The 25,371-nt window shown below is 39.2% G+C and overlaps 1 protein-coding gene across 3 annotated transcripts in view; it reads right to left on the bottom strand.

The window, feature by feature from the left end:
• CREBRF (CREB3 regulatory factor) overlaps positions 1-25,371 on the bottom strand; it is a 60,800-nt gene that overhangs the window by 10,721 nt on the left and 24,708 nt on the right. For all 3 annotated transcript variants that reach the window (XM_027520579.1, XM_027520580.1, XM_027520581.1), the window contains exons 3-8: positions 24,418-24,543; positions 21,890-22,976; positions 15,411-15,605; positions 13,270-13,459; positions 11,775-11,848; positions 2,009-2,131 (exon numbers count right to left, since the gene is read on the bottom strand). In XM_027520579.1, the coding sequence (XP_027376380.1) occupies positions 2,009-2,131; positions 11,775-11,848; positions 13,270-13,459; positions 15,411-15,605; positions 21,890-22,976; positions 24,418-24,543 (1,795 nt within the window). The remainder of the gene's footprint in view (positions 1-2,008; positions 2,132-11,774; positions 11,849-13,269; positions 13,460-15,410; positions 15,606-21,889; positions 22,977-24,417; positions 24,544-25,371) is intronic.

Genomic DNA, 25,371 nt, shown 5'->3' with positions numbered 1-25,371 from the left:
CATATCTTAATTTCTGCATATGACCAGTGGATATTGCTAGAGCCAAAGAGAAACCACCAGCATTTTTGTGTGTGTGTAAAAAGATAGGGAATAAGGCATGCAGAACCTGAAGCATCTTAAAATAATAAAAATGTTTCAAGAATGAAGATAAGTGTTCAGTGGAATCCAATGTTACATAGAATGTCAAGAAAAATAAATCCTCAAGTAAGTCTATTGGACAAGGCACTTAGTGGGCCACCTGTGAGTTATACAGATATGTATTAAACTATCTAGAGATGAGTGTCAGATGACAAGGCCAAGTGATGCTACATGGTTACAGTGCAAGCACTTGCAAGTAGCAGAACTTATTTCTATTCCTAGTCCCCCTACTTGTTGGCTATAGGACTCATGGCAAGTTACTTACTACCTTGTTGGGCTTCCAATTCCTTATCTGTAAAACCAGGATAATAATACCTCCTTCACAGGACTGTGGAAGTAAATGACTAAACAACCTTAATAGTCAGATCCTGGATCACAGTAAGTACTATACAAATGCAAGCTGTTTACCCCTTTCTAGACTAACAAACTCTTTTTTCTTGTTTCTTAAGTATCTCTTTCATATCTTCTCCGTTGGCCTGCAAACATGAAAGTTGTCAAATTTCATGAAACCTTTGGGTTAAAATCTATATGCAGTGCTACTTTTACTAATGATTCCCAATTGCCATTCAGAAACACTAGTATATTTTACATTCATTATGAACACAATGCTGACAAGAGAAACTAATAGTCATTTCAAAAACCATGATAAACTTACTAAGTACATGGAAGCATTCAACATGCATTTATTTTCAATGAAATAAAATGCAGTTATTTTAGCAGCAGATTTGGTATACAGGAATATTTCTGTATAAACAGGAATAAAATAAAATAGTCTTGCTCACTCCACTCCATCTAAGAATCTTAATTTCTTCATAGCAATTACCACAATATTATTATTTCTGGTTTTCTGTTTATTCTTTATGCTCCATTTTTAGACTGCAAGCTTCTTAAGAAGAGTAGCAACAAAATCTTTGCTTAATCCCTGTGTTCCCCAACATCTGGCACATAGTAAGGCATTGAAAAAATTTTGTGGAATGAGTGAATTTATAATAACTGGGTATCAGAAAAGCTGTCTTAAATTCTAAAATATTTACAATTGAATTTTTTTTAATAATAGTGTTTGGCACTCTAAATTCAGGTAACAAAGTAATGATTGAAAAGTAAGCTCTAATTCTTTTAAGTGAACTGATTCAGTATACAGTCAGCATTCTGGGTGAAAATGAACTGGAAGAAAATTTCCAGGTAAGTGAAATTTACTACTATACAGAATGACGATGTAAGAACCAGTTTTTAAGAGATAATCTTAGAAAAAACAGTTAAACAAAGAACCAATTTTACGATGCTTCAGGGTTTTCACAGATTGTGTTATGCTGTAATGCCCTTGGGATGCTACTGATCACAGGCTGATCTGACTTGCTCCTATGGCAGCTAAGCTCTTGGTTCTCTAGGGTTCGAACGTCTTTGTCTCCATTAGCTACCTCTACCCTCCCTGTCAGGTATCACTCTGCCTGACTTCTGTTTGGCCGCCTCTCTGTTCCTCCCTATGTGGCACAATCTGTTCAGGGATGGAAAACCAGGTAAGCAAGTTTGTTAGAAATCTGTGAAAGAGTAAAACAAGTAGGTAAGAATCTCTACAAGTATATACTGCAGGCTTGGCAAGGTCAAGGACCTTTATTTTCCCCAAAGAAGGTTAAAGTTGCTAGAAGTTTATCTCTCGCAAGTGTTAAAATAGTTCAGTGATGAAGTCTAAATAATAAGCTGTGGTTACCAGCAGGATATGTTTATGAATGCTAAATCTTCTTGTAAAGGAAAGTAACTACAATGAGAGCACTTGAGTTTTTCCTTAAAAGAATTTTTACTATTCCCTTGAGTCACATGCCTTACACTGAATGTTGTTATTTGTTATTAGTTTATCCAGTATTCTTCTTACCAAGAGTATCTTTAATGAGGATTTCAAGCTTCTGTCCCATGTTGGGTCCTCTCTCCTCTCTTGGACTCTGTACTCGGTTTACAATCTCTTGCTTGATGGAGTTGATTACAAACAATAAATTATCTGTAAGACAGAATAGGACACTTGGAACATGTCACTAACATGGAAAAATTTACTTTTAATTGTGTAATAACAGATAATTAAAAATGAAGAACATATAAGAAAACATTAGGCAGTGATGGCTGCAAGCTTTCTTATCCAAAGTGATTAATTTCAAATGATGTGCCACTTTTGTAACAGACTGCACACATGTATCAGTCTTCACTGTTCTGCAAGCAATTTGTCCTACTTGTCTTCACAGCTTTAAGACCTATGACAGTGTCTGATACTGACTCAGAGTTTTAGTAAATGTTTATTAAATAAATCAAAGCTCTTTAAAGACAAAGCTTTAAAAACAAAATTCTCTGCCTTTAAGAAGCTTTAAAAAAAGAGCAAATTTAACCAAAAGTAAATAAGGAGGAAAATAATAAAGATAAGAGAAATCAATAAAACAGAACACACACAATAAAGAAAGTTAACAAAGTCTAAAGCTGGTTCTTTGAAAATATCAACAAAATTGGTACTCACTCCCACTCTAATCCCCATCCCCAGCTAGACTGCTCCAACACCTATAGCTAGAATGAAAAAGGGGTTATCACTTTAAAACAAAGCCATTAAAAGGATAATAAGAAAATACTATGGTAACAAACTAAAAAACTTGGGTGAAATGGACAAATTTATTGAAAATGTCACTTAACATGAAGAAAAGGAATATCTGAACAGCCCATTTCTAACAAAGGAGTTGAATTTATCCAAAAATACTCCCAAAAGAAAACTCAGAGAGTTTTAATGTAAAATTATATCAAATATACAATAAAGAAATAAAAGCAATCTTATCAGACTTTTTCAAAAAAGAAGATCATGACTGAATTCATTCTATAAGGTAGTGTCCTTAAATACCAAAGCCTGACAAAGACATTACAAAAAAAGAAAATTAACAAACCAATATCCCTTTTGAATATAGACCTAAAAATCCTTGACAAAGTATTAGCAACAGACTCCAACTTAAAATATCAGACTGCTGCTGCTAAGTCGCTTCAGTCGTGTCTGACTCTGTGCGACCCCATAGACGGCAGCCCACCAGGCTCCCCCGTCCCTGGGATTCTCCAGGCAAGAACACTGGAGTGGGTTGCCATTTCCTTCTCCGATGCATGAAAGTGAAAAGTGAAAGTGAAGTCGCTCAGTTGTGTCCGACTCTTAGTGACCCCAAGGACTGCAGCCCACTAGGCTCCTCTATCCATGGGACTCTCCAGGCAAGAGTACTGGAGTGGGGTGCCATTGCCTTCTCCAAATATCAGATTAGAATCTGCAAAATATTTGACTAGAATCCTGCAAAATATGTGCAATAGACTCTAAGTAAAAAGTAAAATAAATCATAACCAAATACAGTTTATTCTAAGAATGCAAGGTTGGTTTAATAAAAAATTAGTTAACATCATTCACCATATTAACAGGGGAATATGTGATATATTACCAGAATAAAGGAGAACAATGATTGCTCCAATAAATGCAATTTAAAAATAAAAGAAATGACAGTATTCCCTATCTATTCATGAAAAACAAAACTAGGAAAACAAGGAAACTTCAAACAATTGAGGGCATCTCAACTACCAAAAAACCTACAGCCAACATCAACTTAAAAGTCAAAGTTTCCCCTGCAAACAAGGCGGTCACCACTTCTATTCAAATGTCCTAAACATTGCAATAAGGCAAAGAACAGAATTAAAAGGCACAGAAATCAAAAGGAGTAAATAAAGCCATTTCTATTTGCAGGTGACAACTACTTACATAGAAAATTCCAGGGCATCTACACACCTACTATTGGAACTAATAAATTTAGCAAGAAAATACGGCAGGAGTAATACACGGAATTCTTTGGTGGCCCAGTGGTTAAGAATCTGCCTGTCAATGCAGGGTACATGCGTTTGATCCCTGGTCCAGGATGACCCCATATGCCTCAGAGCAACTAAGCACAAGGGCCACGACTACTGAGCCACATGCTGCAACTACTAAAACCCGAGTGGCCGGAACCGTGGTCTCCAAGAGGGGCCAGTGCAGTGAGAAGCCCGCGCACAGGACCAAGAGCAGCCCCCGCTCACAACTAGAGAAAAGCCAGGCACAGCAATGAAGACCCGGCGCAGCCAAAAAATAAATGTTAAAAAGGGTATAAAACAAAGTTCCATTTTACATATTAGCAACAAAGAATTTGAAATTTCAATAATGAGTCCATTTACAATAACATCAAAAATATAAAATATTCAGGAATAAATCTAACAAAAGATGTTCAAGCACTGTACATTAAAAACTATAAAACAAGTCAGAGAGAAATTAAAGAAGACAACCAGATGAAAAGAGATCCTAAGTTCATGGATTGGAAGCCTCCATTTTGTTAAGATGATAATTCCCTCCAAATTGATCTACAGATTAAAGCAATTCCAATCAAAATTTCAGAAGACTTCTTTTATAAAAAGTGATAAACTGGCTCCAAGATTGATAGTGGTCATGCAAAGGACCTAGAAGAGTCAAAACAACTTTGAAAGAAGAGAACAAAACCGGAAGACCAACAAGGACGAACACTACCAAGACTTTTATGATCTACTATAAAACTACATTAAGATACTGCATATTCACATAAAGATAGAAAACAGCTCAATGGAATAGAATACAGAGTCCAGAGGTAGATCCATACATATAGGATTAACTGATTTAATAAAGATGAAAAAAAATCAATGGAAAAAGGAAGTCCTTTCAAAGAACGGTGCTTGATCAACTGGGTATTTGTTTGTGGGGATAAAAAAAACTGTAAAATCTAAAACTATATAAATCCTAGGAGAAAATATACACAAAAATACAGTTTTGAAGTTGGCAAACTTTCTAATTAGAATACACAAAAATATAAAATGAAAGACTAACACATCAGACTTCATCAAAATTTAAAATTTCTGCTCTTTGGAAGATGTCAGTGAGAAAACAAAAAGGCAATCCAAAGATTAATATAAAATATTTTCAATATATATGTCAGGTAAAGAACCTGTATCTACAATAAAGAACTTTTAGAAGACAAAATTTTTAAATGGCAAAATATTTTAAAAGACACTTCACCCACATACACACAAACAAAATATATAAACAGCCAATAAGCAAAGATGTTCAACATCATAAATTAATGAAATACAAATTAAATGATATACTGCCACATATCTATCAGGTTGGTTAAAAGTAAGAAGACTGACCTTACCAAGTGTTAGCAAGAATATGGACCAACTAGAACCCACCTATACTGTTTCTGAGAATGTAAAATGGTACAGCCACTTTGGAAAACAGCTTGGCAGTTTTTTATAAAGTTACTCACAGATATTTAACCAAGAGAGATTAAAACATATGTCCACCCAAACACCTCCCCAGGAATATTCATAGCAGCTCTACAGGCATATGTCTATAGCAGTTATAGCAACAGCAAACAATTTTCACCAACACATGAATGGATAAAGTGCAGTATATCTAATACAATGGAATACTACTCAGCAAAGAAAACCATTTAACTATTGATATAGATGGAGAAATGTTTAAATAAATATGCAGAATGAAAGTAGCCAGGCAAAAGAGAAGAATGTATGGTAGGATTCCATTAATATAAAATTTTAGAAAAAGTACACTAATTTATAGTGACAGAAAGCAGATTGTGGTTACTCAAGAGATAGGAAGAGAGAGAGGACTAGCTTACCAAGGGGCACTAGGAAACTTTTGGAGGTGATCAAAATGTTCACTATCTTGACTGATTTCATACATATGTACATATGTCCAAAGTAACCATATAATCCTCTTTAAATACGTGGAGTTATTTTACTTTAGTTATACCTCAATAAAGTTGCGGGGTGTTTGGGGGGAACACACCTCCAGTTTCAACACATGAAAGTCCTATGGTCTGAAGTAAATCTCTACTACTTCAGACACTGCTTTGAAATCAATGATTTGTTATTCCTTATCTTGTAAAACTTAGAAGAAACCAATCTAGACTAATACTGAAGAGGGAAATCAGAAATAACTGGCAGGGGGAGGGGAAGTAATTTAAAACTACATGCAGGGGGACAATATATTAAAAAATGTGTCACTAAACAAGGAAAGCACAGCTGACTCCCTAAACCACATGAAATAGGAAATTTATGCTTGTTTCTCAAATAAACAAGAGAGAAAACCATTAACTCAAATATAAATAAGGACATTTACATGCAGGCTGGACTGATGAGAAGCAAAAAGCTTCTCCATCCTCAATAGGTAAAGCAAATTACCTCACTGTTTAAAAGTGAGAAGAGCACTAAAAACTGAAACAGCAGAACAGCTCTTCCCAACCTGGGCAGTGTCCATTCCAGAACATTGGGGACAGGCGGGGCAGAGGTGAAGGGCTCTACCGTCAAAAACTTCTAGGTGAGGAGATAAAAGCATCTGGCTCAGAAAGTGAGGACCAACCTTAAATTTCTAAGTCAGTCAGTCGCTCAGTTGTGTCAGAGAGTTTCATGACTCCATGAACTTTGGCCCACCAGGCTGCTCTGTCCATGGAATTCTCCAGGCAAGAATACTAAAGAGGGTAGCCATTCCCTTCTCCAGGGGGTCTTCCCAACCCAGAGATAGAACCTGGGTTTCCTGCATGCAGGTGGATTCTTTACTGTCTGAGCCACCAGGGAAGCCCGAAGTCTCTTAAGAGATCCCTCCTGTTCTGAGTTCATGATCATCCAAGAATCTTCCAAAATTGTAACCTTACATAGCTTGTCTGGGGATAAACTATGTTAATCAGGATGAAGGTCCTGTCCTCTTCGTAGCTTTACGTCTCATTCTGAGTCAACAAATCTACATTTGACTCACAGAGCTCACAGAGTTCCTGTGAGCCTTGGTAGAAGGAATCAAGAGGAGGAGGAGGTTTGGCAGCATAGGACAGGATGAGGACCACAGTTGTGGGCCCTGAAGCCAGTCCTTGGAACAGTGCTAGTTGATGACAAATTAAAATAGGCAAGAACAATACAGTACGTTTTTCATAAACCGAACTTTAGTCTGAGAGTATGCCTGTCTTAATTTTCTAACACTAAAATATTCTTCCCTGTATGAAATGACAGTAATTGTAGATATTCTTTTTAATGTCCTCATGTGGCAAAATATAAAGTTTGCAGCCCTATGGTTCCCAAGTCCCAAAATTTGTTCCCAATGTCACTGATTTTAGAAACCATTGGGTCAATAGGTAATGGATAAAAGTGTTCCACAAAGCAGTAACAGTGACTCGCAGATATTTAGAGGAATCAAGGGCACCATCCCCTTAAGAGATATATGCATGTTCCATGGGAAGAACTTGCAAACCCCATGCAATCTGGCAGAAACCAACACAGTATTGTAAAGCAATTATCCTTCAATTAAAAATAAATAAATTTAATAAAAAATATATACATGTGGCAAAATACACAGAAGTAGTAACTACTACATTGCTTCTAACATGTCTTCTAAACCAAGTCAAGGTTGCGCTTCTCAACACTGGAAAAGAGAAGCTTGTAAGACAGATGTGGAAGACAGAAATGAATGAGAAGGTCCTTTTCCTCTGTGCTGACTAATTGAGAAGAAAATACACCTAGAGATAAGTTTTTTTTCGTACATGAAAATATCTACAGGCTTTAAGTTAGCTTTGGGAATAATAAAAATTAAAGGCCATCAAAAACTCAATTTGAAACAGAGGAATACATTCAGAAATATACATATTCCTGGCTCTTAACCAATTTCCCAATTGTTCCCCACCCCAGAACACAGAAAATATGTGCTTGTGGGCTTACACATACATATATACAAGCACAAAAATATATGGCCATACAGATGTGTATGATTATGGCTAAATTTATTAACTGAACAACACACAGTTATATGCCTACATGCATCCAGAGAAAAAGAGACCCAGAAGGGTTCCAGTGACCAACCACATCTCCCTGCATTATGAGTCAGCTGGGTTCTATTATAAAATGAAATAAGAATGCCCGTGACATTGGAATCATTATATATATACTTCAGTTAAGTTCAGTTGCTCAGTCATGTCTGACTCTTTGTGACCCCATGGACTGCAGCACGCCAGGCCTCCCTGTCCATCACCAACTCCCGGAGCTTTACTCAAACTCATGTCCATTGAGTTGGTGATGCCATCCAACCATCTCATCCTCTGTTGTCCCCTTCCCCTCCTGCCTTCAATCTTCCCCAGCATCAGGGTCTTTTCCAATGAGTTAGTTCTTCACATCAGGTGGCCAAAGTATTGAAGTTTCAGCTTCAGCATCAGTTCTTCCAATGAACATTCAGGGCTGATTTCCTTTAGGATGGACTGGTTGGATCTCCTTGCAGTCCAAGGGACTCTCAAGAGTCTTCTCCAACACTACAGTTCAAAAGCATCAATTCTTTGGTGCTCAGCTTTCTTTATAGTTCAATTCTCACATCCATACATGACTACTGGAAAAACCATAGCCTTGACTAGATGGACCTTTGTTGGCAAAGTAACGTTTCTGCTTTTTCACATGCTGTCTAAGTTGGTCTAACTTTTCTTCCAAGGAGTAAGCATCTTTTAATTTCATGGCTGCACTCACCAGCTGTAGTGATTTTGCTGCTGCTGCTAAGTCGCTTCAGTCATGTCTGACTCTGTGCGACCCCACAGACGGAAGCCCACCAGGCTCCCCCGTCCCTGGGATTCTCCAGGCAAGAACAGTGCAGTGGGTTGCCATTTCTGCCGGGAGCCGGCATATTGCATATTGAGTGCATATTGCATATTGAGTGCAGCACTTTCCACAGCATCATCTTTCAGGATCTGGAATAGCTCAACTGGAATTCTATCACTGCCGGGAGCCAGCGTGAGGAACTCTGCCCGTGGCAAATGTCATGAGGAAGGAGGCTCGGCATACGCAAAGGTGGGATCGAGCCTCAGGAGTCCCCGTGGAAATTCTCGAGCATCTACCCCCAAAACCAGAGTCTGCCTACTTTCTGCTTTGTGCTTTCACCTACACCTCTGACTTTACGGGGGACTATCCCCCACTACCTCTCTCTGAAAAAAGAGTTAGCTTACAGCTCCAGTTAATAATTCCTGGGTGTGACAGTGTTTCAACCTACAAACTCCTTTGGAAATCCTCTAGCCTGCTTGAATAGGTTTCTCCGGCCACATGTGATTGTTCAGAGCCTCCCAACTGTGAGAGGCAGGAGATGTTCTAAACCGTCTAAACACAGATTCCTTTGAGTAGTTAAAAGATTGATTAGAAATTGTATTGGTGAAGGGTTTTTCACTTGTTGGGCCAATGTTTGCTGCTAAGTTTCCATATCCCTTACCTGCTGTGTCCCTGGCAGTGTATTGATTAATATAATTGGTGTAAGTAGTAGCTTTAATGTTTGTAACCTTGGACCCTTGAGTTAATTCTTTTTTGTTGTAGCCCACCACACCTTTGCCCTATAGGAATGCAACTTTAATGCTTTTTGGAGGGTGGCGCCTGCCTAATCACCTTTGGAGAAAAATAAGTTTTCTGAAGAAAGGGTCTTAAAATGTTAACAGGCCTCCGGGCCAGAAGATGATGCAAATCACCTAAACTTTTGCATATGATTAAGTTTGCAGGAAGAAAGCCTGGCTTAATGCATGACTCTACCCCTTCCCCCATCATCCTCTATGCATAACTTAAGGTATAAAAACTACTTTGGAAAATAAAGTGCAGGCCTTGTTCACCGAAACTTGGTCTCCCCATGTAGTTCTTTCTCTCACCTTCTGGCTGAATTATTCAGCCTCTTTTCTCCACTGAATTTCCTCACTGAGCTATCCTCATTCTATTACTCTTTATATCTTTGATGAATATTTAAATAAATAGGTCGCCGATGCTGTCTCTCCTTCGAATAGCCTGGATCAGCCGGGGCTGGACCCCGGCACATTTCCTTCTCCAATGCATGAAAGTGAAAAATGAAAGTGAAGTCGCTCAGTCGTGTCCAACCCTCAGCGACCCCATGGACTGCAGCCTTCCAGGCTCCTCCATCCATGGGATTTTCCAGGCAAGAGTACTCGAGTGGGGTGCCACTGCCTTCTCCACCAAGGCAGGAGACTCAGGTTCAACCCCTCGGTCAGGAAGGTCTCCCAGAGAAGGAAATGGCAACCCACTCCAGTATTCTTGCCTGGAGAATCCCAAGGACAGAGGAGCCTGGGGGGTTACAGTCTGTGGGGTCACAAAGAGCTGGGCACGACTTAGTGACTGAGCACACATGCATGCACAACACTTACTGAACACTTATGTGCCAGACATCAAATCATGCTGGAGTTAAGAAAATCTCTGGAAACAAATAATAATCAATCATTTAGCCACTGTTGCACTTTCAGATACAGCTTAGCCCAACAGCTAACTGACAGTGAAGAGGACAATTTTAGAGGCAAAGGAACATATGAGCTCTTATGACACGAAGCATAAGGAAGAGTAACCAGGAAAGGGGGAGGGAGGGGTGGTCCTTATTATGGAAGATCAAAAGCAGAGCTTCCCCACCCTCTAGTTCACTATAAAAGGTTCCAAGTGTGAGATAATGATTTGCTTTCCCTGGTGGCTCAGCTGGTAAACAATCCGCCTGCAATGCAGGAGACCTGGGTTCGATCCCTGGGTCAGGAAGATCCCCTGGAGAAGGGAACAGCTACCCACTCCAGTATTCTGGCCTGGAGAATTCCATGGACTATATAGTCCATGGGGTTGCAAAGAGTTGGACACAACTGAACGATTTTCACTTTCATTTTCAACCCACAGGGACCTCCTCCCATGAGCAGCCTACTCCGTTATACTCCAGGATACCTTAGAGATGACACCTTTCTGCATGTGCCAGGATGTGAAATATCAGGAAGCACTGATCTAAACCAACGGATCCCAAGTAAGTACTAGAATGGCTGTGTAAGAGTAATCTGGGGTAACATTAAAAATATGGATTTGGGGGTTCTACTTGCATAGATTATAGTTCAGAGAACCTGGGGAGAAGTCTAGAAATCTGTAGTTTAATATGTACACACAGATGATTCTAATGAGCAATCACATTTGTAAAACACATTTCCAAACTATCCATTCAAAGGTTAAAATATACATTAGTCAATAAAACTGGCTAACTTCACACATAACTGTAAAATTGAAGTCAGAGTTTACCATGGTCACAAGAGGAGATCTGGCTTGGGAGCCACAGATAGACACTAAGAGAAGAACATGAATAAATAAGAGTATAGCTTACTGAATAGATGAACAAAAAACAGAGGCTGGCCTGGACTTCCCTGGAAGTACAGTAGACAAGAATCTATCTGCTAGTACGGGCAGTACAGGTTTGATCTCTGGTCCAGGGAGATTCCATATGCCACAGGGCAACTAAAGGCCGTGCAAAAGTACTGAGCCCAAGATCTGGAGGCTGCGAGTCTCAACTACGGAGCCCACCGGCTGCAAGAACAGAAGCCCGTGCACCTAGAGCCTGAGCTCCGTAACAAAAGAAAGCCCGAGGCAGCGACCAACACCCAGTGCTACCAAAGACAAAGCTTAAATCAAAGCGGCTGGCAGAAAGCTGGGCAGAATACAGGGAAAGCCAGAAACAAAACCAAAAATAATAAAAAGAGAGCAGTCAGCAAGGTAGATGGAAATTAATCAAATCCGTGTAAGTGTAGGCTTACCATATTCTGTATTGAGGCCCCATAATTTCACTTTATTAGCTTCATACTGCGCTTTTTTCTTTAACCGACAAGCCCTGGGAAAGGAAGGAGCAATTACTTCATTTGTTTTTTTAAAGTGAACATTCAGAATATGCTTTTTGCTACTGTCATTTTCTAACAGCAACCAAAAAAATCACTGTCTACTGATGTTTACATCAAGGGCCTCAATTACCCAAAACATACAGTATAATCGTTTATCTAAACTTATTTCTTAAAATTTCACCATTCAAAAAATAAAGCTATGGCTAATATACCAAAATAAACAGAAAGTGACAATCAAGTGTTGTAAAAAATGTGAAGTAAGTGAACCCTCATATGTTGCTTGAGGGAATGTAGAACAGTACATACAGCTACTTTGGAAAATAGTAAATATTTTTTTAATTTACTTCATTACTTTGGAAGCAGCTACTTTGGCATTTTCTTATAAAGTTAAACACACTAGGTATTTACCCAAGAGAAATGAAAACTTATGTTCACATAAACACCTGTAAGTGTGTGTGCGTGTGTGCTCAGCTGCTCTGTTGTGTCCAACTCTTTGAGACCCCATGGACTGCAGCCTGCCAGGCTCCTCTGTCCATGGGATTTTTCAGGCAAGAATACCAGAGTAGGTTGTCATTTCCTCCTCCTGGGGATCTTGCCAACCTAGGGAATGAACCCGCATCTCCCACACTAGCAGACAGATTCTTCACCACTAAGCCCCCTGAGAAACTCAAGGAAACATTTATGGTGACTTTATTTGTAACCGCCAATAATTAGAAACTACTCAACTATCCTTCACCTGGTGAACAGATACACTGAAGTATTAATATATCACTTCAAAGGACTAGTACCATCAATAAAGAGTATCAAACTGTTAGTCCACACAACATGGATGAATCTCAAATTCATCCTGTGTGAAATCAAAGCCAGACTCAAAGGATGCACAGAATGATTTCATCTGTATTCTAGAAAAGGCACAACTGTAGGAACAGAAAACAGATCGGTGGTTGGGAGGAGTCAGGGTGAGAAAAGGAGTTCACTTTTACAAAGAGGCAAAGGAAAATTTTTAAGGTGATAACAACATTCAGTATCTTGATTATGGTTGTGGTTACATAATTGTAACCACAAAACTCACAGAAGAATACACTATAAGGGAAGACAAGTAAATTATACTCAATTAAAAAAAACCCTGACTTGTTGCAAAACAAACAAAAAATAAAGCTATGATAAAAATTTTCATTTTTATACTACAATATAAGGCCCTTGAGTTCATTCACTTCTCCCCTTTAAAAACTTATTCCATGAAGCATAAGTACCATCATTTATTTTCAAAGGAAAAATTATAATACTCTCATTGTTCTATTTATAAAAGGATATTTCTGAAAAAAATGGCTGAAGGCCATCTCCTCTATGAAAGCTCACTGAAGTCTAACCTCACCTCCCTTCAACTACATGAGTGAACATGATTACCATTTACCTGGAAGCCAGCTTATTTTTCTCCTTCCTTGACCTTGGCCGGGCTGTTAGGGGAAGCTCACTGACTGGAGTCAGATCACTAATCACTTTATTCAGCTTCCGCAGTTCGTTGCCTATCTGGAGCAGTTTTTTAGGGTTTGGAGTCAGGTCTTCCACATCTGTTCTCCGAGACTTCTTGACTGCATATTTTCCTACAGATGATTTAAAAGAAGTTTAAGTGAGATCATTTTATTTAACAAGAGATACATTTTCTATAGACATTTAAAAATCCATCTCTCTCTTCCCTTTTCTTTTTCAGCATATGAACAATCTACGGAAGGAGGGCTGGACTCCTCTTCTTCCCACCTTGTGACAGCAAGAAATGGAGGTAATATGGCACAACTCTATCTTTTTCCCAGCCCTTCTCCATCTTAAGGTTTGCAGCCCCACTATGACAGATTCTTAATTATTTGCTGCTGCTGCTGCATCTCTTCAATCGTGTCCGACTCTATGCGACCCCATAGACAGCAGCCCACCAGGCTTCCCGTCCCTGCATGGAAGTAATAATCAAATCTCAGGACTATAGTGCAAGCTCATCTGCACATAAAAATCAGGGCTCGGATATAGTATATGGTCAGGAACAAATTTGGAAATTTTACCCAAACCAAGACGTTTATACCGCTATGACTGAAAATATGTCAGACCTATATATTCCTGTGTTGAACTCAAAAGTCCAGCAAATAAGGATTGCCTTTTCAGAAACTCTGTCTTCAGTCAGGTTGATACACAACAGTACCCAAGACTCAGAAAGACCTTCCCTACCACTGCAGGCAAGAGGGATGGCTCTGTCCTCTGACGGCAATACCCTGAACAACATTCCTAGAACTCATTACATGCTACTTGGACCTGTTTATTGGACCTGTCTTTTCATTTCTGGCAGAAAACTGATCCCAAGTCAAAAACCAGGTCTTCCATTCACTGAAAGGTAGTAGAATACAGACCTGAGTGCTATGGAAAGGGAAAATGAGGTACAAATATACTTCTGATACACCATCTGTGTCACAAACGCTTAGCAACTTAAATCTGTAGCAGGAGCAACTAATAAACTGTTTATTGAGCTTCAGACCTACTAGTGCCCTCTACCTTCTCAGTACAGACTTTGGATTAAGGTAAAAATAAAATTTGTGCAGAAGAAATTCTACTCAATTACATCCTCTTGGGTTCATAGTCGAAATCTGGCCTAAGACTATAAGCTTCTCCTGATTCCTACTGTTTAGTTTTTCCTACTCCATTCCTTCTCTCCACAATTATTCTTTCTTTTCCTTTCCATTCTCTCTTCTCCCACCACAATTTTGATTCCTATCTCCCTGTTTACATTTAGGCCTGGAGACTGGATAAGAATGAAAGACAGAGGTGCCGGAGCCCATTCTCTTCCTCCTCAATCCTTCTTTCTTGCTAACAGCAGCTGCAACAGGTCAGCAATCAGCAGGCTCCTGGTCATTTCCTGGGTAGGACAGGTAGACTAAGAAGTGACTAGAAATCATTTTTACGCAAGCTTTCCTCCTTGTTTAGGTGATGGCTGTTAAAACTGAAAAAAGCTATTCACTAATGAAGAGCAATCACAGCAAATACAGAAGCTCTATTGCTCTACTCTCCCATTTGTTAGGAGGGGTTGAACCTATATACAATGTTTAATGATTAAGTATTGTGATTTACTATCTCTATTTGAAAGTGACTTAAAATATTAGGGACAGATGGTTACTAAGACTTACCATGGTGATCATGAAATGAACTGAAAGCGACTCAGTCGTGTCTGACTCTCTGCAACCCCATGGACTATACAATCCATGGAATTCTCCAGGCCAGAATACTGGAGTGGGTAGCCTTTCTGTTCTCCAGGGGATCTTCCCAACCCAGGGACCTAACCCTGATCTCCCACATCACAGGCAGATTCTCCACCAGCTGAGACACAAGGGGACCCCTTGCGGTGTGCATGGTGCACGCAAACGTCACTACGTAATATACCTGAAACTACGATAACGTAATATTGAATGTCCACTATATTTTAAAAATAAGAAGAAGAAATAAAGAAAGAAAAAAGAAGGAAAGGAAGGAAGGAAGGGAGGGACACACACAACACGTATGATCAAAATCCCCTCTCACCATGGTGTAAGCCGTTTTTCTGATACATGTTACTTGGCAAGGTCTCTCGGTTCCATTCAGATGGCCTCAGCATCCTCTCTTGCTGTGATGGTGTGAGTTGCTCACTGTACTCCCAGAAGTACCTTCTTTTACCTCTCTTCCGAGAGGTAACTGAAGTCATCTCCTTCAAGTCTTCCACAGAATCATTTTCATAGCCTTAAAAAAAGAAAATGCCCACCCCCCAATACTTCTTAAGTTTCACAAATTTTAATAAACTAAGCAAGAAAAACAAAAAGATTCCTTCTATTTACTACTTGACACATTTCACCTGAAAACATCATTAGCATGTCAGAGAATAAACAAAATCTGTAAAAATGACATTTAATATAGATATTTCTAACTCATAAAATATTCAGAGATTAATAAACAGAAATAACTACACTGTGTATCTTCCTTAGGTTTCTCTTTGGTTAGTACACAACACTTTTTTTGTATCATCACATAATATTGAGAGAATAATGAAATCCAGCTACAGGAAGACAATCCAATCTAAAAATGGGCAGAGACCTAAGTGTACATTTCCCCAAAGAAGACATACAGATAGCCAATAGGCACACGAAAAAGATGCTCAATGTCGCTACTTGTCAAAGAAACACAGATCAAAACCACAATGGGTAACACCTCTCACCAGTCAGAATGGCCGTCATTAAAAAGTCCACAAGCAATAAATGCTGGAGAGGATGTGCATGTTGACGGAAATGTAAGTTGGTAGAGGCACTATGGAAAACAGTATGAAGGATCCTTCAAAAACTAAAAAGAGAGTTGCCACAGGATTCAGCAATTCCACTCCCGGGCATATATCCAAAGAACACTCTAGTTCAAAAAGATACACGCACCACAATGTTCACAGCAGCACTATTTATAATAGCCAAGACTTGGAAGCAACCTAAATGCCCATCGACTGTTGAATGGGTAAAGAAGATAGAATACTACTCAGCCATAAAAAAGAACAAAACCATGCCATTTGCAACAACATGGACAAAAGTACAGATTATCATATTAAGTGAAGTCATACAAAGAAAAATAAATACCATATGATATCACTTATATGTAGAATCTAAAATATGATACAAATGAACTTATTTTACAAAAGAGACTCAGTTCAGTTCAGTGCAGTTCAGTCGCTCAGTTGTGTCCGACTCTTTGCGACCCCATGAATCGCAGCACACCAGGCCTCCCTGTCCATCACCAACTCCCGGAGTTCACTGAGACTCGCATCCATTGAGTCAGTGATGCCATCCAGCCATCTCATCCTCTGTCGTCCCCTTCTCCTCCTGCCCCCAATCCCTCCCAGCATCAGAGTCTTTTCCAATGAGTCAACTCTTCGCATGAGGTGGCCAAAGTACTGGAGTTTCAGCTTAAAACAGACTCATGGACATAGAAAATAAACCTGATTACCAAAGAGGAAAGTGGGGGGAGGAATAAATTAAGAGTTTGGGATCTGTGGACAGAAACTACTATATATAAACAAAAGATACTACTGCATAGTAGGGGACTATCTACAATATCCTATAATAGCCTATAGAGAAAAGAATATGAAAAAGATTTTATGTGTACATAACTCAGGCACTTAGCTGCATACTAGAGACTAACGCAACACTGCATGAATCAACTATGTTTCAACTTTTAGAAAAGGAAATGCAGTCTCTACCATTAGTTAATGATGGTACTTAGAGACTATACAATTTCTTTGATGTCTTTATGTATTTGAAACATTTCCAGACAGAAAGCTGTTGCATTTCTCGGATGGTAACCTACCAGGCAGAATTCTGTCAGGCAGCAGTGCAGTGGTTTTCTTCCTACTTCCCACCCTATCCTTTTTGTAAAAGTACAAGAATGACAGTTCTCACACAGGCTATTCAAATAAAAACATATGCCTATTCTAACTAATATTTTATCAGAAGCAATTTGAATTTACTTCACTTTTTAAGAACCTATCTTCCCTACTAAAAGGAAGTTTCAAAAAAAATTCTGGGCCACTGGAACTACTGGTTTGACCCAATACAGGATGATCTGTAAAACTAAAATACCCTCAGAGCACATCCATCTTACAAGTACAAATGGGCTGTGCACAGAATATGTTGTTGTTCGCTAAGTCACATCTGACTCTGTGACCTCATGGACTGTATGTAGCACACCACGCTCCTCTGTCCTCCACTATCTCCCGGAGTTAGTTCAAATCCATGTCCACTGAGTCGGTGATGCTATCTAACCATCTCATCCTCTGCTACCCTCTTCTCCTTTTGTCTCCAATCTTTCTCAGCATCAGGGTCTTTTTCAACAAGTCGACTCACTCTTCACCATCAGGTGGCCAAAGTATTAGAGCTGCAGCAACAGTCCTTCCAATGAATATTCAGGGTTAGTTCCCTCTGGGATTGACTGGTTTGATCTCCTTGCAGTTCAAGGGACTCTCAAGTCTTCTGTAGCACCACAATTTGAAAACATCAATTCTTTGGCACTCAGCCTTCTTTCTGGTACAGCTCTCACATCCATACATGACTACTGGAAAAACCATAGCTTTGACTATACCTCAACACAGACAGGTGCACCAACTGAAATACTCCCATCAGTGTCAAGAACTGGCGTCCCACATTTAAGTGTTCTTGCCCGGAGAATCCCAGGGACGGGGAAGCCTGGTGGGCTGTCGTCTATGGGGTCGCACAGAGTCGGACATGACTGAAGTGACTTAGCAGTAGCAGCAGCCCAAAGTATAAAGGAAACACTTTCACATGTAACTTTCTCAGGCAACCCATCCCCCCGACACTTTATTTGATATGTTCCTCAGGTGGCCTAGATTTCTGGGAAAACACTGTCTCTCTCATTTAAGGAATGTACTCACATATTTTGTGAGTACTCACAGGTATTTCATCTGAGGCTTCTAAGAACCTGGTAGGAAGAGGTTATTAACCCTATTTACACAAACATGCTCATGGAGGTTTAAGTGATTTGGCAAAGCTGGGACTGGCTCAGGCCCCACGACTCCAGCTCCAATTTGGCTTCCTACTTTTCCTGTATCTATCCAGTTGAGTGGTCTGAATAGAAATTTTTTCCCGTATATATTCCATGTTAAATCCAAACTGTCATTAGGATTTGGACTTCTCCTCTCCTATCCAAATTAGTTATCAGTTTTGCTTAATTCATATGTCCAGGCTTTTTCCAAAACAGTGTTTAAGGGTATCCATTTTCTTTAACCTAAAATTTTCTAAAGTATATACCATAAATTCACAATAACGTGTGTGCACACATAAATACACACACAAAGGATTTGTTAAAGTCTTTCAATTACAAGACTACTGTGATCAAGTAGCATGCAGAAAAGTTATTCAATATATTCCAAGATCACTGGTCTTGCATTTAAGATGATTAAATATTTCTCCAAGTGTGTTCATAGGAACACGATTGCTGTAAACTATGCCCTCAATCCCAAGTGAGCTCTGTGGTCAAAGAAATTTTAAGAAGCACTCATCTCGCCTCTCTCGCAAGTCACAGCGCACAGAAGAGCAGCAGACCAAGAGACCCCAGCTGCACACAGGCCCACTAAACCTCAAGCTACATGAAGACAAGAGTCGTGCCAATTCTGCTGACCTCTGCACAGCCAACAATTAGTACACATAGCCTCCAACACAAGACAGATACACCCCCCACTGTTTTTTTAAACAAATCAGTGATTTGTTTAATGTACAAATGTACATTTCCCATGGAGACTTTTCTGTTTTCTTTTCATTTGATGGATCACCATATTGATCTAATTCATTCCTTCCTGACACAATTACCAAAAGGTAGTCAAAAAGGTGACACAGACGCCTAAAAGTCTGATCACACACCTTTGATTAGTGCAGGTTACTGCCATTAAGCTGGTAAAGCCTATCATGAAAATGTTTAGTAGGAATTACAAACTAAACTCTCATTCTGGGGACCTAAATCTTAGTCTTACAACCATGTAATTCCATGACCCCAAACAGTTGTTGCTTGTCCTCAGAACAGGCTCTATTAAAACTTGGGAGCAAGTCCAGAGCAGGGACTGAAACTCCATTTTACACCTTTCCTGGGGCTTTGTAGACTCAGGCACTGTTGTAGCCAACTGCCAAGAAACAGCATCAAGGGAGCTAGTCATCACAAAAGGGCCTTTGTACACTGTCTGCTGCAAATTAAACCAATCAACCCACTCTAAAACTAGCACTCTCAAGAAACTATAACCATCCCACTTTTCTGCTTCAAAGAATTTCTTCTTGCCTCTCACCAATTCACATTTGTATTCTTAAAGTAGCCTGTTTAGCTCTTTTTTCCAAGAAGGGAAATTTTCATTAGCAAATGTGAATAAATCCCCAAAATACCACAAAATATCATTGATTTGAGGTTAAAGCATTTCATTTGTTGACATTTGTGAGACGCGTCCAAGTAATCCTAACCAAAGAGGTTTTACTTCAAGTCAACTGGAAGTGAGTGAATTAAATGCCATCCAAACATTTAGCATTGTTAAACAGCACCAAGAGGAAGGCTTCACCTTGCCAAGTGCCAGCTAATGCATCTCTGTTTTAAAGCGGTGTTGGCTGCTTAACACCAACAAACTCAAGAATCAGGGTTCTCCTACCAGGACAGGGCAAGAGAATGTGGCAGGACAGAAAAGCACCAGCTGTAACAAGGCTTGCCCTTCCCTACGAGAGTCAAAAGACAGAGAAAACGGAAATGCGAGTCAGGTTATGAAGTGGTTTCTCTTCATAGGCCTACTCATCTCTCAACACATTTATCCAGGTGAAACCAAGTCAAAAGATCAAGGATGAACTTAAACCGCAGTTAAAAGTCAAAGAAAAGTGGGAATTCCCTAGTGGTCCGGTGGTTAGGACTCCACGCTCTCAATGTCAAGGGCCCAGGTTCCATCCCTGGTCAGGGAACTAAGATCTCATCCAAAAAAAAAAAAAGTCAAAGCAAAGCAAACCTAAAACCAGAAGCAGAATAAACAGTATAGTCCTTGCCCGCCTTGACTGGTGATGGCAGAATTTACTCCCTCAGGAATATTTAAAAGGAATATTTACATACTCCTTTTAGTGTCAACTGGTAAAGAAATTTTTCTTCTCTACACTTTCCATTTCCTAGTTATTACTCCTTGTCTTGATCCTTCCCCTCCCTTCTACCCTAATTCTAAATACGGGATTCAGAACAGTAGGGCTGACCTGTCAGGCTGTAAGGACCACCAACAGCACTCTGGCCTCCCCATGGGAGGGAGCTACGTAACTACCACTAACTGCAAAGACAACTCTCCTTCAAACACCTCAAAGCAGATCCATTAACTGGCTGAGAGAAAAGTTTTCTTGCTAAGTAGAAAAGACAACTGGTTCTATCGAGACTATACTGAGTACTAAAGTAAACCAAAGAAAATGCACAAACCCTGTTCCTCCACAGCAAAGTACCTTTTCCTTACTTGAAACTCCACCCAAGTCAAACAATTTAGTTGTATCAAATGCATAAATCTAAGCATTTATGCAACAGAAAAAGTTCACTAAGACGAAAGTCTCTCAGCAATAATACGCTTCACTGGCCACAATACAGCTACTGCTGCACCTGCTATGGCTCAAAAACCTTGCTGGAGATTAAATATCAATGTTTATATTGCCCCAAATTCCAACAACAAAAGGGTTCTCTTTGACAATTCATGAAGTTTTTAATAACTTGGTCTTTTATGTAGAAGTTATAGTATTAACATTATTTTTGAAGAATAACTTTCATTTAAATGTGAAGATCTTCACCTCTTTGTGAATTTTTAACTCTATGCCACTTGGAAATACCATTTTCATAAATAAAAACTGCATGAGCCAACCGTGACAAGAGCCCAGCCATGTACATGCTGAAGTGAACCAGTTCCCCACAGATTTCATTTTCTTTTTCCCTTTTATTTATAATGTGCTGTATATAAACAGAGCAGAGACTCCTTCATGCTCATTAAATTAAAGCATGTATTTTTCTTCAATGGAAAAATACTGTGCAAATGAAAGATGCAGCAGACACAAAGAAAAAGCTGTCTTTTACATTATTCATTAAACAGGCTTCGTTGGTTATTAGGCATGAGTAATACAAACCATCATCACTTGATTCACTATTCTTGGGATTCCAAACTTACCTTAAGTCTAACAGAGGGACAAAGGCAGAAATAGGAATATTTTTAAACCAATCAAGTTTGGCATCTTGGCACAGCTGCTCAAAGAGTGACAAATCAGGTCACTTAACATAAGATAAATTAAGAAGCAGCCCTCAAGGAACCAGCATATGAACCACACATGAGCAAGAATGATTATTTTAAAACTGTTTAAATAGATAAGAACAAGTATATATCCAAGCCAAGATACTAAGTCATTTAATCTCCAAACTCAGACAAAGAAAGTCCACAGCAAAACTATTTCAAGAGAGTAGGAAACAGTTTGGTAAGCCTCCAAATAATGTAATACCTGGTTCAGAGAAAGTGTCACTAATGTCATCATCCTTGTCATCTTCATAATCCTCTTCCTCTTCTTCCTCTTCCTCGTTTTCAGAAAGTTCGTGCTCGCTGCCAAATCCTTCATCGTGGTCCTCGTCATCAACATCCTCCTCATCCTCCTCATCCTCTTCAGGACTGCATTTGGTTGGCTGTTCACCCAAGTTGTCAGAGACAAAAAGGGAATAATTGTGCTCTTCTTTTTTCTGGGATGAATCTGAGACCGATGTGCTGGCAGAAAGGCTGCTACTCTCTCCTGCTGCAACTGACCCAGGCCCCTCCTGAGGCAGGGGACTGAGTAATAGTTCCTGGGTTTCTTTAAAAGGCAAAGCTGGAGTGGCATGACCCTGCAGAGGCTCTGTCCCTTTTTTCTCTGGTCTCTTGGCTACTGCACCACAGTAGCAGGTGTTTTCCTTTGCTGCATCTGCATGAACCTGGCTCAAGAGAGGCCGGCTCTGCTGCACTGGGTTGATCTTTACCTTTGCCTTTTTCACATAGTCTTTACATTCAACATGAAAGTTCACTTTCTCATTATGATACATGTTGGTCTTCACCATGATTTGTGTGCTTGAAGTGGGTTTACTTGCTTTTTGGACACAGTCTGACAAAGGGACCTCAGCTTGAAGAGTCTTAGAAGAACACACAGGGGCAGCTGCTCTGCTTGTGATCTTTTTACCAGGGAATGAAGAGGCCAAGGGATTTTGTTTGACACTGAAAAGTGAGTCAGGGTAATAAAGGGAATCAGAAACAGACTGTGAGTCCTCGCTATTGAGCTGGGCCAGAGTTGGAGTTTTACTTATGACCTCTTCATCTTGGTAAGGGCTGGAAAAGTCATCAAGACCCAAGTAATCCACTTCTTTTGTTCCCCAGATGTCACAGCTGGTTAGTTTGGTGTACTTCGTTAAGTCTTCACAGTATGTATCCCACTGTTCCCAGTTTGAGGTTAAAGTACCCTCATTATCTAGGACATCTGTGAAAGACTCCAGATTTTCAATGTCTTTGCAGTCCTCCAAAGAAAGGAAGTTGTCTCTAGGATTCTGTTGGTAGTTCATCTCTCTATCCTGAGAAAGGTTAAAAAAAAAATTACATACCATATTTAAGGAAAACATTAATAACCTATATCCTCACTTTCATGTATTAGGTAAACAGTACTCAACCTTTGGTCTGTTTTAAGATAAAGACTACTTACATGTCACTCTACCATTCCATATAGTATCATTTCCTTGGGCAAGGAAAAAAAAAAGAGGGAAACTATGTCCCCTGAGAAACTTAGGCATGGTCAAGGGCTCTTGAACTTCACTATAAACACTCTTCCTGAAAAAGTTTACATTTCCTGATCTTTAACTCAGAAAGGATTTGGAGATCTTCTTAGAAACAAGCTTCATTTATAAAGCAAATAATAAAGGCCTTTCCTTCATCATAGAAGAATCTGTCCTCCTAAGTCAGAACTTATACACAGAGTGAAGAGCAATCCACAGAGAGCTGAAACTCAGCCACAGAAAGATGAAATCTTTGGAAAGAACCTGTACCAACTCTTGGGCTTGGGGAATAAAATACTTCTCTCATTAGTACTGTACTTCTCATGAGTAGAGATATAATTTTTAAAATGTCAGTATGACTATGCAGCCATTAACAAGAATACATGTAAGCTCTAATGTATTAAGATGAAAGGCCACTTACCATGTTATGTTAGGAGTTAAGCTACAGAATACTGTATTAATATGTCATACAATTTAAAATATTCATATATTAATTTATTATTAATTTTACATGCATAGAAAAACTCTGTTGGTCTTAATTACCTTTAGGGAGAAGGTTTGGTGGGTGGAGGCTCAGTAAGAAAATGAGGAAATTTTCTGTTTTCCAGTCTGTTTTTGTTCTGTATCAATTTTTCCATTGGTCTGTTTGCTTTGTTTTGTTTTTCCTTTTGCTTGCATATGTGTCTTTGTGTGTTTTACCAGTTTTACTGAAGTAGAGTTTACATACAACAAAATTCACCTCTACAAAGTGTACAACTCGATAATTTTTTAGTAAATTAACAGACTTGTGTCAGCTTTCCAGTTTTCATATACCTATGCTGCTTAAATTGCATGTAATTTAAATTATTCTTAAGTGTCTATTTACCTCAAGAATAAATGATAAGTATATTCAGATATTGCTTGGAATTGCTATTTTTGCCTCACATTCTCTGTAGTACATGCCTTGCTCAATGTTATCATTCCTAAATATCCTAGCTGAAAAGTCTTTTAACTGTTGGGCTAAAAGATGCCTTCTCATCCTCATTGTCAAAAACTAGATCTAAGGATGTTTAGATCTTTCCTCCTACTATTTTCAATGGCTTCATACATCCTGCCAAAATACTATGACTGATACTAATATGCATTAAGTTTGGCCTAATCACATTCTTTTTTATAAAGAAGGCTTAAAAAGGCCTTTATAAATAAAAAAACTATACCTTTACCCCAAATTGATTAAAGCAGAATCCAAGAAAATGTTACTTACCAGTTCATACATGAAATCTGGATCTGAACTGTTTGCTAAGAGATCTGTGCTCATCAGAGTCTGTTCTGAAAAGGTGTGGCTTCGAAAGGCATCCCCAAAAGGCGGATCCATTCCGCTTACACTAGGCTACAACAGAGTGATTTTAATTTTGCAAAGTTAATGACTGCTTCAAGGCCAATTACATACAAGATCCACCACCATACCTATCAAGTAATTATTTTCAGAACAATTTTGTATTTTTTTTCCGCTTAACATTAAAACAACACTAAGATGCATTAAACATGGGAAAAGGAACAGAGTGGCAATGGTTAATAGTACCTAATTTCTAAAAACTAAAGCTTATTTAGGCACCGGAGTCAGCACATCGTGCCCTAATGAGTACTTTTATTTATTAGCTATATAACGTGTCTTCAAACCCATCTCTAACACCACCAGCTGTTCTAACTCCACAAAGTAGAGGATCCCCTGCCATTTCCTGGAGTCAGCAGAGGTAGCAAGACAGTCTCACTCTACACTCCTCAATGAATTCAATGTCTTACTTCCCCAAACAACTGAAAGACCATTTGGGCATCTCTAGTCCAAAAATGCCTCCAGGAATGTGATGGAGATAGGATGAGCCAAATATCAAAAAATCTGCTGAGTGAGGCCAGTAACTGGAATATGAACTTAGTAGCCTTAATCTTGATCCCTAAGAAGGGTACAATTTCTAGGACAAAATAAGAAAGGGAGAAAATAAAAAGACTCAGCACCCAGAGTTAATGCTCCTTCTTTTTTCTTTGTCCCCCCTTTCCCATTTCAGTATCTATACAAAACACTCCAGGGTGAAGTTCAGGCTAACACTCCTAAAAAGTGGCCCACACAAGTCAAACTCCTCACTTTGAAATCTAACTTGGATAAAGAAAGAAGATGGGAAAGAATAAAAATTCCCTCTTTACCTTTTTGTTATTTTCCAAG

Source organism: Bos indicus x Bos taurus, chromosome 20, assembly GCF_003369695.1.
Source record: "Bos indicus x Bos taurus breed Angus x Brahman F1 hybrid chromosome 20, Bos_hybrid_MaternalHap_v2.0, whole genome shotgun sequence".
NCBI classification, from domain to species: Eukaryota; Metazoa; Chordata; class Mammalia; order Artiodactyla; family Bovidae; genus Bos; species Bos indicus x Bos taurus.
Note: the sequence above shows the minus strand (reverse complement) of the source record. Positions and strands in the feature narration are given on the sequence as shown.